Here is an 18,131-nt window from a genome sequence, read left to right as displayed (position 1 = left end):
TCAAAATGTTTCCCTGTGCTTTGCCCAAATGGCTGTTCTTCAGTGTCAATCGTGAGTGTGGGCAGGTATAACTGTGGAGGATCATCACAGCCAAACTCACCCTCTGCAGGAGGCTGGAAGCCGGACTGTAAACGGGAAGTGCAAATAAGCGGGACGAGACGAAAGGAACACGTATTCAGTGATAATGATCGCTCAACGTTTTGTTAGTGTTTTTTAAAAAAAATACTTAGTGAAATTATACTTATTTAACCAGCTGATTTAACATCGAATTTGGTTGGTAGTATCACTGTGTAGTAAAATCTAGTGTCCTCGGAACGAACCTTTTTTCGTGAGATCCCGAGGCAGCAAACACTACTCCTAGCAGCATTTTGGGGATTCCAGAGAGCACCTGGCTGGAAACCTGAAAAGAGGATTATCTAAACTGAAAACGTTCCAGGCGAATGTAGTAGATCTTCTGGCAATATCTCGGGAAATAAAATCCCAATTTTCTTGACTAATATTTATTCCCCAATCAACACTTTAAAACAGATGATCTATTTAGTAACACGGTTATTGTGAAATCTTGCTGTGCGCTGATTAGCTGTAATGTGTACCTGGGTAACCATAAAGAGACCAAAAACGTTCTGAAGAAGGGTCCCGACCCGAAACGTCGACTTTCCTGTTCCTCTGAAGCCGCCTGACCTGCTGTGTTCCTCCAGCTCCACACTGTGTTGACTTGAGCTAGTTTACCTACCTGATTTAAGATAAAAAGAACTAGCAATGGACTGGACCTCAGTAGCTCAAGTTAATGTTCTGCTACTTTGTTAGAGGAAAAGAATTACTGCATCTGTCAGGCCCGTAACTTAATGCAACAGACGCGCATCAGATGCGCGGAGGTTTGGCAACAAGTATGTTGGATTGTCACATTGGGCTGTAACATAAATCTCGTGTGAACCATTGTTATTTGATTACCAAATGGATCCAAAAGATTTTCGTTTCACTATCTGGTGTGAAATATTTTGTAATTTTTTTCCGTTATACCCCCGCACCCCACATCTGTACTTCCACATCACCGTGCATGTAATAAAATCCCATGTCTTTCTGATGTGCAGATGAAGACAGATGAGGAAGGGAATGAATGAGAAACAGGAAAACATTCTTTGAACTATTGGCAAAATTGCTTTGTCAGTAATCACGTGTTTTAAAGTTGATTTGTTGAGAATTCACTAAAATGCAAATTTCTTATTGATTCATGCTGAAACAGGAATTCCTGTCCTTAGCAGCTCAATGCAATGCACCTGCGGTGGCGTCACACTGCAACATCAGTACATAAACATGTTTGTTGCCTCTATTTTCATGGTCAAGTTAACCAGTCTATTTTGTATTTGCCACCTTCTAATGTAGAAAACATACAAGTAGTTTAGGGAGGTAGAGCAGGCTATGTGTGCCAACTGATCCCATATTTATGGACGATATTACCAAAAGGCTGCTTATTGAACAGGCAGGGACCAAAGGAAGCTCATTGGATGGTACTGACAGCACAATGTTGGAGTGGAGAGAATAGCCATTACTGGAGATGCTTTCATCTTCTGTCTTTTTGTTGATGTCTGAGTTGCTATGGAGACATGTAATTTAGCAAATATGTGGTCTGGAGGAAGGATAGCGATTGTAGAAGCTCAAAGTCTTTTTCCATCACGTGGCTGACTAGGAATCTCTCCCAATTTTACCACCATCCATTAGTGTGTGTTGGAATGATTTGCAAGTTGGTAATCAACCTATCTGGCCTTATTATAAAGGGCCTTAGCCATAAAGTCATGTGTTGGGACATAACCCCACCCTGGAGATTTTGGCTTCCAGGCAAGAATGGACCATAAGACCTCCTATTTTGTCAGGAGAGCATATTGAGATATGGAACCAAGTTGGGTAGATGGAAATAAAATATTGATCAGCACAGTTCTATTTGAATGGCAGATAAAGTTTGAGGCACTGAATGGGCAATCATGTTCCTATATTTGTTAAAAATGCAAGTGTAAATCCAAATAAAGGCAATTCTATCAAACTAGGTAAAACAGAGGTGAGGCATTGGAGGAGCATTGTGTTGCTAGTTAAATTGGACTGCAGGATGGTCAAGGATGAGAAGGAGCAATATGTAACAATCATAGTCACAAAAATAATGTAATTCATAACTTCTATTAAGCCTTTGGTTCTCTGGGGATTGGAAAATTTATGACAGCGAGTTGCTAAGCAACTAGACATGAATCTGAGTGACAAGAGCATGTTCAAAGTCCTTGGAGAGGAGTAATGGCAGAAGATAAAATAGAAATTCATGAGAATGTAGGTTTTTGGATGGGCAGTGACAACTGTGATTTTGAAATGGTGAGGGGTGCTTCAGCAGAGGAAAATATTACAGGGCACATATATAGCATTGTACAGAGAAGGTTTACCAGATTAATACCTAGAATGAATGGATAGCCTTATGAGGAAAAGTTAGACAAGCTAGGTCTGCATCCTGTGGAGTTTAGAAGAGCCAGAAGTGACTTAATTGAAACATATAACATCCTGAGGGTACTTGACAGGGTGGGTGCTGAAAGCATGTTTCCTGTTGTGGGAGAATCTAGAACTAGGGGCCATATTTAAAAAAAAAATAAATGGGTAGCCTATTTAAAAAAGAGATGATGAAACATTTTTTTGAGGATTGAGAATCTTTGGAATTCCCCTCCTCGAAAGGCGGTTGGTGCAGAATATTTAAAAATTTGTAAAGTAGATGGTCTTCATTAACAAGCTGGTGAAAGATCATTGGGCATATGCCAGAATGTAAAGTTGAGGTTAAATTAGATTAGCCATGATGTTATTGAATGGTGGAGCAGACTGGAAGGGCTGAGTGGTCTACTCCACTTTCTTGTTCTATTTAGAATTGGCCATGCCTTTTTTGTGTTGTAACAGTAGGGGGTGCATTTCCTACACATGCACTGTCAGTTTTAGTATCTGCTGCTGCATTAAAACTAACAAGGTGGCTTGACACGTACTAACAACATTGTGTAGCGGTTAATACACTGCAAGCTCACTGAATGATATTATATAATCAGGAACAGTCAATAAATGTGATCTCCAAGTTCCAGTGAACTCGGAGACTGTGGAGAATTTATTTTCTTGGATTATTGCAAGTTAATTGCTATGCTCTGTGGGTGTTTGATCCATCTGTAGTTGCAGCCACTTTTATAACTTGATATCATTTCAGAGCTTTAAAATTACAAACAGTAAAATCTATTTAGATTTGTAAATGGAAGGCCAATTCATTCTGTTTTTCAGATCACTGAAAGATGCACTGTGAGAACTTTTTAACCCCAAACAGTCAATGTGAAAAAGTGGCCCAGTAACCTGAACCCAAGATAAATTCTTTAGATTTTTATATTTAACTTACATATTTCTGCAAAGTTACATTATTTCAGTATCACTTAGATGATCCCTCAATATCTTACATGAGGAATTACCATCCTGACTCTGGGAGGTCAAGTGCCTCTCTATTGTTCTCAACTGCTCACTCGCTCTGAGTAGATGAGGGCTGCTACCAGATATCTCAGTTTTGCTGCCTAGTTTGATTTGTGGAGATGAGATTAGAAAATTTAAGAAATGGATGAAGAAGGACGGCACAGTGGCTCATTGGTTAGCACTGCTGCCTCACAGGGCGAGGGACCCAGGTTTGATCCCACCCTCGGGTGACTGTCTGTGTGGAGTTTGCATATTCTCCCCATGTCTGCATGGGTTTCCTCCGGGTGCTCCGGTTTCCTCCCACAGTCCAAAGATGTGCAGGCTCGGTGGATTGGCCATGCTAAATTGCCTCATAGTGCTGAGGGATGCGTAGATTAGGTGGGTTATAGGGGATGGGTCTGGGTGGGATGCTCTGAGTGTCGGTGTGAACTTTTTGGGCCAAAGGGCCTGTTTCCACACTGTAGGGATTCTATGATCTATGAAAAACAAGGTCTGGTGGCTGTTAACGATGTTCAGCACTCAAAGGGTTAATCATCTCTCATTGAGTTTACTGCAGATCTGTTGACTAGGTGCATATTAATATACCATGTTATACTACTATATTCCTGCTGATTCTTCCCCCAGCCTTCCCCCACCTATGATCTCTTGTTCTCTTCAGATTTAATGCTTGAACGTAGGGGGTCGCTAGCAAGCTTTTCTTGGTCAACTAGATTAACTTGAGTGGGGGGAGATAGCAAGAACTGCAGATGCTGTAAGTCAGAGTCCAAACAGCGTGGAACTGAAGGAACACAGCAGGCCAGGCAGCATCAGAGGAACAGGAAGGTCAACTTTTCCGGTTGGGACCCTTCATCAGGACTGGGGAGAGGGAAGGGAGCTCAGAAATAAATAGACGAGGAGGACGTGAATCTGGGCGAAGGCAGGTGGGGTCGTGATAGGTGGATGCAGGTAGGGATTTGTGGAAATTTGTCAATGGGAAGGGTGGGGTGGATATTTGAGAAAAAATATGGACAGGTTGTGTCAGGTCAAGGAGGCAGGGATGAGAGGGAGGCCTGGACACGGAATGAGGCTGGGGATGGGGAGATTTTGAAGCTGGTGAACTCTATGTTGAAGCCATTGGGCTATAAGCTCTCAAGGCAGAGTATAAGGTGTTGTTCCTCCAATTTTCGTGTGGCCTCACTGTGACATTGGAGGAGGCCTTGGATGGACATGTCACCAAATGAGTGGGAAAGGGAGTTGAAATGGCTGGCAACCAGAAGTTGGTGTTGATTGGAACATAGAGTGCAGATGCTCCGCAAATCTGTCACCGTGTATGTGCTTGGTCTCTGCGATGTAGAGGAGATCCCATCGGGAGCAACAAATGCAGTAGAGCAGGTTGGAAGACGTACAGGTGAATCCCTGTTGGATATGGAATGATTGTTTGGAACCTTGGACAGAGGTGAGAGGGGAGGTGTAGGGGCAGGTGTAGCAGTTTCTGTGGAATGGTGCCAGGTGTGGTGGGGTTGGTGGGGAGTGTGGAGCAGACAAAGGAGTCACAGGTGAGCAGTCCCTACGGAAAGCAGATAGGGGTGGGGAGGGGAATATCTCTTTGGTAGGGTCTGAATGCAAGTGGCGAAAGTGGCAGAGGATGATGCGTTCGATTCAGAGATTGGTGGGGTGGTTTGTGAGGGCCAGAGGAACTCTATCCTTGTTGTTGGGGAAAGCTGATTTGAGGGCAGAAGTGTTGGAAATGCAGGAGATGCAGTTGAGGGCATTATGAATCACGGGAGAGGTAAAGTTATGATCCTTGAAGTAGGAGGACATTTGGGATGTCTGGGAGTGGAACACTTCACCCTGGGAGCAGATGCAGCAGAGGCAGAGGGATTGGGAGTATGGGATCGCATTTTTGCAAGAGGGTGGGTGAAAGGTGGTGTAGTCAGGTGGCTATGGGAGTCAGTGGGTTTGAAATAGATGTTTGTGCTGAGTTGGTTGCCGGAGATGGAGGCAGAGAGGTCCAGGTAGAGGATGGAGGTATTGGAGATAGTCGGAGTGAAAGGTGTGGGTGAAGTGAATGAACTGTTCGAGCTCCTCATGTGAGCACAAGACAGTACCGATACAGTCATCAATGTAGCAGAGAAAGAGGTGAAGGATGGTGCTGGTGTAACTGCAGAAGAGGCAGGCATAGCAAGGATCCATGCAGGTGCTCATAGCCACCCCTTTGGTTTGTAGGCAGTGCGGGGAGTTAAAGGAAAAGTTAAAGTACTCAGGTGAAAATAACTTGAACAGCCTGTTGAGACTTGACCTAGACACAAAGTATGAAGATGAAAGTATTGAGACTTGGATGGAATGTTCGGTTTCTTACTCGGGACTCTGTTGCTGTACGGCCTAATTGGATTGTCTGGGATTCCTGTTATTTTTGGGAAGTCAGGTGGAGGAATTGTTTGTGTTGGCAGTTAATACTTTCTACTCTTCAGCCCAACTGATCCACACCAGTGTTTATGCTAAACATAAGTGTCCTCCCAACCCTCTTTATCTGACCTTTTCAGCTTGCCCTTTTTTTTCTGTCTTCAAGTACTTGTTTAGGAAGATCTGCATTCTAACCACTCTCTGGGTAAAACCATTTCTTTTGAATTTCCTATTAGATTTACGAGTACCTATCTTGTATTGATAGTACTAATTTTAATGATTGCTGCATATCATAGAGACATTTCTGAATGGAACACAGAATGTGATTCTGATGCGGGCTTGATTTTTGAATTGGATGTAAGCTTGGTGCTCAGGTAGACAAATTCCAAACACTCTGATTAGAAAGTAGACAATGTTAGGAAAGCCCATAGCCTGCAGGAGAGGATCTGCATTTCAGGAATTCCAACTTGAACTCTAATTATATAGACTGGCGTCTTGAGATGAATCTAGTGTAGAACTGGCTGGCATGAGATCACATAGTTCCCGAGTGAGATAAGCTTGATAGTGTGATGGTTTTTAATTCGTTTGTCTAATTTTTTTTCATCCTTATTTGTGGGAATGAGCTGTGCTGCTACCATGTCCAATGCTTACGCTTTTAAATCCTCAGCCAAGTGTCCACTGGTCATCTGTGTGAATGACAACAGACTGTTTGACTGTGAAGAGACATTGCAACCTGTTAGTCATCTCGAATTCAAATATGAATCTCCCAGAATGTATTGCTGGATAACACAAGAGGCTAGATCTTGACTTTATGCTGTAGTGTGAAGTGGAGGATAGCTAGTCAGCAGCCTTTTTTGAATGGAACCTTAATGAAGTTAGTACAGGTAAAAATTGAGTGGTGTAAAACTGACTCATTGCCTATTTTCTCTTATCACACAAAGTCAGAATCCACCTCAAGGGGAGGACGGTTAGGCTGAATTCCTGTCTATTCCCACAACTCCGAAGAAATGAGACTGTTTAAAAAGCCCATTTATTTGCAAATGTATTTGACTACCCTGTGTTTTAATAGTAATCCATACTTTGAATTTCCAAAGTTGTTCCTAAATATTTTCTACATCCTATGATCAAACTGGTTTCAACCATGGTAAATACAAGGTATAAGCTGAAGAAACATCACCTTCAATCAAGGCAGTGACCAGCTTGATAATTGATGGACAAAGGACCAGACTTAATTAATTGTTTTTATCAAAAATTGTACAATGGAATACTATTATGTCTATGGTTTGACATCAGTATTAAACTGCTAAGGGATAGCATTTAGTTATCTGGTAGCCCTTTACTTCCGGCTGACCTGAACTTTGTTTTGAGGTCCTGGTTGTTTTAGCTGTGTGAGCCATTCATAGAATCCTTTATAGTGTGGAAACATGCCATTCAGCCCATGAAGTCCACACCAACCCTCCAAACAGCCACCCAGATTACCTTAACCCTGTATTTCCCCTCGCTAATCCACCAAGCCTGTACATGATATAGGCAATTTACCATGGTCATTTCACCTAAATTGCACATCTTTGGAGTGTGGGAGGAAACTGGAGCACTCAGAGGAAACCGGAGCACTCAGAGGAAACCCACACAGACAGTCACCTGAGGGTGGAATTGAACCTGGGTCCCTGGTGCCGTGAGGCAGCAGTGCTAACCACTGAGCCACAGCACTGCCCTGTTTGAATTCAAGTCTGTAAATGTGCTCATTCAAAACTACAAACGTAAAAAGAAAAAACATACTCTGACTAGTAAAATTAGGCAACCACTTTCAAAAACCAGATGGGATGTCTAAATTGATGCATTCGGTAACTCCTGAAATTTTAGTCTATATTGCCCTTTTCTTCCTATTGAGGATATAGGAGCCGTAGGTTAGGATGCCATCAAGCTTGAAAAGAGTAGGAGAGTTGTTCAGGTTATCTTGAATAGTAGTGATTAGGTGATACAATGTGTTTTTAAGGACTGTGGAAGTTCAGAAGAAGACAGGACAGAAATTTTGACTGATTCAGTTCAAGAAAGGGACAGTATGAAATGTGTTAATTTTGACGTGATAATTGAAAGTTGAGGAAGAATGTGTCGGATAACATTTTTGGATTTAGGAAAGGCCTTTCTCCTTGTCATTGATGAAAGATGGTTCAAGAATGCATTTGAGGAGTTAACTAAATTTATCACTTGCAACAGCAAGGATGACTCTGGTAAATATTGTGCTATTGTTAATGTGGAAAAATTGGGATTGTTGTTATTCTCCATGTAGGAAAATCCTAGAAATGTGGCTTTTTTGCATGCAGAAACCTAATAGCTTAGTCATTCTGCAATAGCAAAATTACACTTTTTGAATCTACTTCCTGAATCATCCCATGGAGTAAAATGTACTTTATTGTTTGAGAAGGAAATATTTGGATCCTGCTGTCTGCAACCAAGACGCTTGGAGAAGGATTGTGGATTGCTGGGTGGAGCAGTGGGAAGGAACTAAAAAAACCTGAGGGTAGTAAGACTCTGTAATGTATTGCTTGCTGCTGCCTGGTTGCCAGGTCTCTATTGCATTTGGCTGGATTGGCTGTTAGGGTAGGGATTGCATTGTATTAGAGCTGTACTGTACAGCATGGAAATGGACCTTTCAGTCCAACTCACCTGTGCCAACCAGGTATCCTAAATTAATTTAGTCCCATTTGCCAGCATTTGGCCCATATCACCCTAAACCGTTCCTATTCATGTACCCATTCAGATGCCTTTTAAGTGTTGTAATTGTACCTGCTTCCAATGCTTCCTCTGGCAGCTTTTTCCACACACACACCACCCTCTGCGTGAAAAATTTGCCCCTTTTAAATCTTTCCCATCCCACCTTAAACCTCTAGTTTTGGACTCCCCCATCCTGGGGAAAAGACCTTTTTTATTCACCCTATCCGTGCCCCTTATAATTTCATAAACTTCTACAAGATCACCCCTTAGCCTCTGATGCTCCAGGGAAAATAGCCCCAGCCTATTCAGTCTCTCCCTATAGCTCATATCCTCTAACTCCTGGCAACATCTTGTAAATCTTTTCTGAACTCTTTCAAATTTCACAACATCCTTCCTAAAGCAGGGAGACCAGAATTGCATGCAGTATTCCAAAAGTGACCTAACCAATCTCCTATACAACCGCAACATGACTTACCGACTCCTATACTCAATGCACTGACCAATAAAGGCAAGCATACCAAATGCCACCTTCACAATCCTATTGACCTGGGACTCCACCTTCAAGGAATTATGAATCTGCACTCCAAGGTCTCTTTGTTCAGCAAAACTCCCCAGGACCTTACCATTAAGTGTATAAGTCCTGCCCTGATTTGCCTTTCCAAAATGCAGCACCTCACATTTATTTAAATTAAACTCCATCTACCACTCCTCAGCCCATTGGCTCTTTTGTTCAAGGTCTTGTTGTACTCTGAGGTAACCTTCGCTGTCTACTACATCTCCAATTGATTTTCTTTTTCTAAACTAATCTGTTTAGAAATGTTATCACACATGTCTGGGGCAGATGAAAATTGAACCTGCACCTCCTCGCTCAGAGATGGGGACACTCTCACTGAAACAGAGAGCCCCTTGTATTCTGTTTAAGGTAGCTGTCTTTACAAATGACAGATGGTTGGTCAATCTTCATCCTTAGTTTCAATTGCCTGAAGGCACCGCAGAGGAATTTTTCAGTTTTCCTCATTCCCATTATTGGTACTATGTTGTTCTCTGTGACGGTTAAGAAATGGCTATTCACAGCACATTAGCCATCGTAAGCCGACGCAGGTTTGTTGGAACACCTGGTGTATTACCGCCCATCATTGTTCTATGTTTGTCTGAATACAGTTTCTCATATGCAATTAAATATTGTTTAATTCCCCCTTGTTTAGGACCAATGTTTGTGCAGAGAGGGAAGTGATGATGATTGGCCACAGGCAGCCATTTGTTCAGGCCTTCACTCGGATGGTTAAAGTCTGGAAACAAGGGTGTGGAGGACAGAAGTGGTGCGTGGGACAAGAGAGGAGGTATGTGACTACAGTGTTATCATTCAAATCAACAGCCAAATACAATTAGTTCAACGAACAGAAATTAAAGAATCCAATTCCATTTTCAGCTAATGCTCTTGGACTGAGTCACTGGTTGTAAATGCTTGTTAATGGAGGATTTTTAAAGAAGTTTCTTCTCAATTTTCTGAAGATACTGACATACGCTAGGTTACAGATCCTTCTCCCACTTAGACTTTAACTCTCCTCAGGGGCTGTTGTGGCAAAATGGTAGTGTCCCTACCTCTGAGCCATGAGGCCTGGGTTCAAGTCCCACCTATTACAGAGGTATGTACTAACATCTCTGAACAAGTTGATTAAAAAATATTTATAATTTCCCCTCCTCATTGTATCTCTCCTAAGTGTGCTTTGCTTGGATGGGACTTGTAAAAGTCAGGTGTTAGCAAGATGTTCAGCTGTGAAGAGCACCGTAATCAAGACTCATTCTGTCAACATCACACACATTGTAAATGACCACTTGCTGGAAATGTTCTCTCTAAGCTGCCCAGCCAGACAGCAACTCTAGAGTTCTCATGCAGGCTACACACACATTAGCTGCTTTAAATTACCAGGTGTACACAGCCATCCACAAAACATTGATGGGCTGCACTCTTGAATGAAACAGCTGTGCAGTACATAAAAGTGACTCTCTATTATTGATGCATCAACAGCAGAAACATTGGCTAATTTACTGTTTGTAGTGGAGGGATGCTGGTGGGTGAAAATGTTATACATGGCTGAGGTTTATTTACTCTTATTAAAGCTGCTCACTCACTGTTCATTTACTTAACCACTACGCGACCAAACTTTTGTCTTACTGATCAAGAAATACTGAAGCCGTGGAAAATGATTGAGTTACATGCATTCAAATGTAGGGGTAAATTCAATTAATTAAATAAATTTCAATTAATAAGCTAGTATTTGTAATGGTGACTGTGGAGGTACGTGGGGTGGTGTAAGCTGGGAACTACCCTTTGATACTGATCCTGCAGTCATTGTTTACATCTGAGGTGCCCATTTCTCCAATCAACTTTGCTGTTAAGGAGAGGAACCAATGTTTGCATTGCCTTCAGCAATTCAGTGAACAGTAATCCAATATGCATCCAAAATAGAAATTGAAAGATTTATTAAATGATGCCATATTTCAGTGAGTCACTTGCTGCACTTAACGGTGGTTCTCCCTTATGCCCCAACTTGGAGTAGAGGAATAGCATCTGGAGTTTGAAACAGCCATTTGGTTTAACTAACCTTTGCAGATATTTAATCTCCGCGTGACCATCTGCACACCCATCATCTTCTCTGCCTAGTTGCTCCTGCAAACAGCTAGCACAGACAAAAGTTGAATGATTCCTTCTGTGCTATAGCCATTCTATGTTTCTGGAAAGGTATCATTCTCCACTACAGTCAACAATAACTGTTATAACTATTAGTTCCAAGACTTTTTTGCAGTGGAAGATTAGGATTTGTATATGTTTAGATTTCTTTTCAGTTAATTGTCCGTTCTGTTCTTATTTATTCAGCATAGCAAGAGTTAAAAATCAGCCCTGTATCCACTAGTGGCAGTTCATTGAGTAATACTGCATACATCTGTTTCTGTTGCTATGCGTGTGCAATTGTGCACAAACAATCCCTGTTTACTTGCTTGAATACATCGTCACTACAAACCAGAAAAAAATCTTTACTGAACGGGTGAAAAACTGAACATACACAGGCCTAGTCAGAGAATTCGGTTGGTTGGCGGGGGGGGTGCAAATAAACTAGATGACCTTTCATTTGCTTTGTTTTAAGGAGGAGAAAATTGGCTTTGATTTCCGCTAACTGCAATGTACAGATTACTCTGTAAAATAGTCTGCGTGGATACTGGGTAAGGACAGAGTCTAGCTTTCCACAAGAGTAACTTGCTCAGGTGGTAGCACCCTTATCTCTGCAGGCAAAGGTTGTAGTTTCAAACCCACTTTAGGAGTGCAGAAACTAAAGCTAAGTATCAACTCTGAGGCAGTGGGGAATGCGACTGGTATGTTTCTGTAGTTCAGGTAGATGTTACAGATTTAATGGCAATAGTCAAAGAAGACCAGAGTGTTCTCCTGGCCAACATTCCCACCCCAGCAAATGCCACCAAAAATATGCAGTCATTATCATAGGTGCTGTGGGATCCAAATGTGTACAAAATAACTGGTGTGTTTTGTTTTGTGTTTTGTTCATGATCTGATAAACATGGACCTCAGTGGCATTTAATGCCCAGCCCTAGTTGCCCATTAAGAGTGACAATTTGTGAACGTGCAGTGTCGTGGTTTGATATACACAAGTTATTTGCTAGACTACTTTAGAGGACAGGTAAGAATAAACAGGAGTAACGTGGGCGAAACCCTGCCATGAATTCAGTACAAACCTGGAATTAAGAGTCCAGTGATGACCACAAAACTGTTGTCTATTGTTTAAAAAACCGGTCTGGTTCATTAATGTGCTTTAGGAAAGGAAACTGCTATCCTTACCTAGTCTGACCTACGTGTGACTCCAGAGCCACAGTAATGTGGTTGACTCTCAAATGCCCTCTGGGCAATTAGGGATGGGCATTAATTCTGGCCTAACTAGCCCAGATCCCATGAATGAATAAAGAAAATTTAGAATTATATGCCACAAAAGGAGGGCATTCAGCTCTTTATTCCTATGCCAGCTCTTTGTAAGATCTGCCAATTAGTCTGACTTTGTGCTCTGTCCATACTGCCCTATAAACATTTCCTTTTTGTCTAATTCCCTTTTAAAAATTACTACTTCTACTACTGCTTTAGAACATAGAACAGTACAGCACAGTACAGACCCTTCGGCCCATGATGTTGTGCCGAATTTTTACCCTAAACCTAAGGTCTCCCTCACCTCCACCCCTACCATCTTCTATCATCCATATGTCTATCTAATAGCCGCTTAAATGCCCCTAATGAGGCCAACTCCACTACCCTCTCCGGCAATGCATTCCATGCCCCGACCACTCTCTGAGTAAAGAACCTACTACTGACGTCTCCCCTATATCTACCTCCACTCACTTTAAAACTATGCTCCCTCATAATAGCTATCTCCACACTAGGAAAAAGTCTCTGGCTGTCCACTCTATCTATACCTCTGATCATTTTGTACACCTCTATCAAGTCACCTCTCATCCTTCGTCATTCTAAAGCGTATAGCCCTAGCTCTCTCAACCTTTCCTCATAAGGCCTTCCCTCCATTCCAGGCAACATCCTGGTAAATCTCCTCCGCACCTTTTCCAATGCTTCCACATCTTTCTTGTAATGAGGCGACCAGAACTGGACACAATACTCCAGGTGTGACCGAACCAGGCTTTTTGTATAGCTGGAGCATAACTTCACGGCTCTTGAACTCAATGCCTCTATTAATGAAGGCTAACACACCATACGCCTTCTTAACAACTCTATCCACCTGGGTGGCAGCTCTCAGAGAACTGTGAACATGAACCCCAAGATCCTTCTGCTCCTCCACACTGCCAAGAATCTTTCTGTTAACCCTGTATTCTGCTTTCAAGTTTGTCCTTCCAAAATGAATCATCTCACACTTTTCAGGGTTAAACTCCATCTGCCACTTCTCAGCCCAGCTCTGCATTCTATCAATGTCTCTTTGTAACCTGGAACATCCCTTCGCATTATCCACAACTCGACCCACCTTTGTATCGTCCTGAACTTACTAATCCACCCTTCCACTCCTACATCCAAATCATTTACAAAAATCACAAATAGAAGAGAACCCAGAACAGATCCTTGTGGTACACCACTCGTAACTGAGCACCATGTTGAATATTTTCTGTCCACTACCACCCTTTGTCTTCTAAAGGTCAGCCAATTCTGAATCCAATCTGCCACATTTCCCCCTATCCCATGCCTCCTTACTTTCTGCATGAGCCTACCATGGGGAACCTTATCAAACACCTTACTTAAATCCATGTATACCACATCCACTGCTCTACCTTCATCCATGTGTTTGGTCACTTCTTCAAAGAATTCAATAAGGTTTGTGAGGCATGGTCTACCCCTCACAAATCCATGCTGACTATCACGAATCAAACTGTGCCTATCCAAGTAATCATAAATCCTATCTCTTGGAGCTCTTTCCAATAATTTGCCCACCACTGACTTAAGACCAACTGGCCTGTAATTTCCGGGGTTATCCATATTCCCTTTTTTGAACAAGGGAATGACGTTTGCCACTCTCCAATCTTCTGGCACTATACCCTTGGACAGTGAGGACGAAAAGATCATCACCAAAGGCCCTGCGATCTCTTCCCTCGCTTCCCATAGAATCCTTGGATAAATCCCATCAATCCCAGGGGATTTATCTGTCTTCAAGTTCTTCAAGTTCCTCAGTCAGTGTCGTCCTGCTCATAACTTACTGTGTGAAAAAAGTGTAAAGCTTTTTGAGATAATTGAGAGGTGTAATAAGGTGCGATACAAATACACATGTTTCCAATGTAAACATTTTCTGTAGCAGCATGGTTAGTTGACAGGAAAGTTGATAAGGGATCTGAGAATTACTAAGTGAATCTGATTTTCTTACAGGACAGCATACTATACAGCATACAGACAGGTTTACAGCATGGACTTTCAAGTGGTCTTCAAGTGTTGTCCTGGGTGGATGCAACTCAACAATGAAGCTGGATGTCTGTACCGTAAGTTCCCTTTTGGGATATAAACAAAAGCATTATTCAAGGCTGGTCAGTGTTATATCTTGGGTTTCATTAACAGTATCTTCGGTATTATTCTACTGGCATAATGATGGCCTATAGCAAGGCAGGTAGGAACGTAAAAATTGTCATGTCTGCACATGGGTAGCACTGTGTCTCTATGGCAACACTCTAGGGGGTTAACTTCTGTGTTATTGGATCAGTTATAGGTGGTCACTGACTTATGAACATCTGACTTGTAAATACTTGTACTTACGACCACTATCCCATACAAGGATGTATAATATTAATTTTAAAGGTTTGACATGAACATTTCTTGTGCTAATGAATGGCTATTTCCTGTTGTCCTGTATTGCATTTCAACTTGCGGATGAAATTAAATGGAACCCATTTGTGATCTGGAGACTGCCGGTAATAGTTCATAAAAATACTTTGTGTGGGTATAATTACAGTTAGGAAATCATGGAGCATGAAACACCAGCATTGCAACAGATGAAATAAAGCACTCACCTCTGACACATACCAAATAAAAAATGAGCTGCTCTTCCAAATACATTGCCTATAAGGTCTAACTTGGGCAGTTAGTGGGAGAAACCATTACCTCAATTTTTGTACTGTATCTCTAGGTGTCTGTTCATAGAAATGGTGCCATATATTTCCAAAGAGTAGTTAACTACATCAAGATGCAGACTATCCATACTGAAGCCAATTAGCTGGCAGCTGTGGCTCAGTTGCCTTGCCTCTGAGCAGATAGTTATGAGTTCAAGTTATGCTCTAGAGATTTGAGCACAAAATCTACGTTAACAATTCCGTGCAGTGCTCAGAAAGTGCTGCATTGGTGGAGGTGCCATCATTTGTTAAACTGTGGTCTTCTTAGCTGTTTAGATGGATATAAAAGTTCTCACTGCAGTACTCAACAAAGAATAAGAGATTTAGTCAATCCTTTAACCAATACCTGAAATCAGACTATCTAGTCATTTATACAGCGCTATTTGTGGGAGCACAAATTGTTCCCAATTTAATTTTGCCTGTTTACATTACCACTCTCTGGATTTATGCTCTGAAGGTCTTATTTCAAACCTCCTAATCAGGTTGTTTGATCTTTGTTTCTGTGTGACTTATGTGCTCCTGCAACTTCCCATTAGAATGTTACTGAAATTTCATTAGTGTGCGGTTCATTCCTCGGACTAAAGAGCCTAAAACACAGCCTAGTACATAATGCACAGTAATAGGGAAGGTTGAAAAGCTGAGAAGGATTGCAGTTGTTTGAAAGGAAAATGCAAAATTGCATTTATATTGCACATTTCAGAAACTCCAGTCATCTCAAAGTGCTTTAGAGTCAATTAAGTACTTTATTGAAGTGTTATAATGTCAGAAACATGGTAACAAATTACCTATAGCAGTTCCTATAAATGGTAATATAATAATTAAATAATCTGTAATTAGTTTTTAATGATAGGAGGGATTTTAACTTCCATCCAAAATAGTTGCACAATTCGTAATGTCTGTCTGGAGGTCAGGTAGCTGGAAATCATTTTGGGATCTGATCAGTATAATTCAAAACAACTTGCCGGCGTTTGAGCTCCAATTGGGAGCTCACCACATTTGAGTGGGCAAGACGTCTGGGAAGTCGAGTCAGAAATGAGGGGGAGAAAAGGGAGGAAGATCATCTGTCATCTGGCATAGGATTGTATCTTTATCTGCCATTTTAAACAGAACTGCGATTGTAATCTCTTGGAGATCTTGTTTTTTAAGGTTCTCTTTTGGTGCTCAATTCTTCCCTTCCAAATCTTGCTGGCAGGCTCATGCCTTATGGCAGTGATTCAACAGGAGCCTATCACTTAAGGCATCCAAGGAAGTGGGTTTGGTGATGTTGGATTCCAAGGGGTGGGTGGAAATTCATCCAGGTGGAATTCTGACAGAGGAGATTCTTAGCCTACATCAGTAACAGGAATTAAAAGACAAAAATAATCCAAGGTCTATCAAGTATGTGTGTTACTATCCTGGTTGTCACATGGTGCAATGGATTTTTTTTGACTTTTCAAAAACTTCTATATAGCAGCTTTCACAACCTCAGAACATCCTCAAGTACTTGCAGTCAATCAAGTAATTTAGAGTATAGTCATTGTTGAAACGTTGCAACCGATTGGTCTGTACACAGCTCTCAGGATCAAGAATTTATTTCTTGATTTTGGTTGAAAGATATTTATTGGACAGGATCTTGGGGGGACTTTTTCTGCTCCTCTTTGCATAGTGTTATGGGATCATTTACATCCACCTGACAAATCATAAGACTCCTCATCCTCCCGAAAAAAGGTAATATTTCTACCAGTGCAGCACCTCAGGCAGACGTGCATTGGGTGTCAATCTGGGCTTTGTGCTCTGGAGTGGGACTGGAATTCAAGTGAGAGTCTTGACTAACACTTCATAGCAATCAATCTCACATTGTTTAGTCTTTGACAGTCCCAAGCATGAATTGAGAAAAACCCTCAATGGTGGAGAGTTTGGAAACCAAAGGTCCAGTGTCCCTGTTTCTCCCATTCGTGCTGCACTTCCCACATGACATGTCTCAACCATCCCCCATCCCCTCTCCAAAATCTGATGTAGGAATTAAGTTGAAATCTTCACGAAAGTAAACAGTTATCATTTACTTTAACAATTGCCAGCTGGCTTGGCTGGTTTCACAGAAGCAAACAGTCAGGTTGAGAGCAACCTGCTTGAAATGTCAAACAGTTAAAAATCAGAAAATGCAGGTCAGGCAGCATCTGCAGAGAGAGGAACAGAATCAATGAAACTGAAAGAGTAACTGTTAAGGAATTCAGTCTATTCCCTGCAAGATAAACAGACATAAGAATGGAGAGACACCGCAGAATTTGCATCTTACATAATTATATATGTATCTGGAACATAATTATTAGTGATTGACATCACAGCACATTATTTTATAGATAACATAGGTCATAAATCAAACTGGCATTTAAGAGGATCTCAATTTTTCAATGCCAACCTTCATATATAGGTATAAGTCAACCTCCTTTTTCTGCTGGGAAATGCTATACTCACATCAGAAGTCGGTCTCAATTTTTCACCTCAGATGCATATTTTACTCACCCAATAAGTCAGCGCATGTGATCAAGCAGGTCATATAGGTTTGTTGACAAGAAATGTGCAGAAATTCTGAAATTTCAGAATTGCACTACCTAGACCAGACCAATTATGACAAGTGACGACTAGAAATGGATCTTGCAGCAAAAGAAATGAAGTATGAAGCTGATTCCAAGCTGAAAGTAATAATGTTTGCTTACTAGTTGAATAACTGCTGTAGGGAGGGAATTTTGGCGTTAGTGTAAAATTAGTGCACCAGTGAAAGAAGAAGGAATCCACCTTGAAAAAGATGCCCAACACCATATACGTGAGAACATGGAGCTGCCGGTGGCCAGATCTTGAGAAATATGCATGTGTAAATGTCCTCAAATTGTCAGAATCATCATCAGAAATGCAACGAATATACATGTAACTAA

At 41.5% G+C, this 18,131-nt stretch overlaps 1 protein-coding gene across 1 annotated transcript in view; it reads left to right on the top strand.

The window, feature by feature from the left end:
* Positions 1–18,131, top strand: part of LOC109935092 (multiple epidermal growth factor-like domains protein 6) — a 407,878-nt gene that overhangs the window by 713 nt on the left and 389,034 nt on the right. The window contains exons 2-3 of the mRNA XM_048615100.1: positions 9,771–9,905; positions 14,486–14,595. Of these exons, the coding sequence (XP_048471057.1) occupies positions 9,771–9,905; positions 14,486–14,595 (245 nt within the window). The remainder of the gene's footprint in view (positions 1–9,770; positions 9,906–14,485; positions 14,596–18,131) is intronic.

Source organism: Rhincodon typus, chromosome 31, assembly GCF_021869965.1.
Source record: "Rhincodon typus isolate 14 chromosome 31, sRhiTyp1.1, whole genome shotgun sequence".
NCBI lineage: Eukaryota > Metazoa > Chordata > Chondrichthyes > Orectolobiformes > Rhincodontidae > Rhincodon > Rhincodon typus.
The sequence above is the reverse complement of the archived record's forward strand: the minus strand, read 5'-3'. Positions and strand labels throughout refer to the sequence as shown.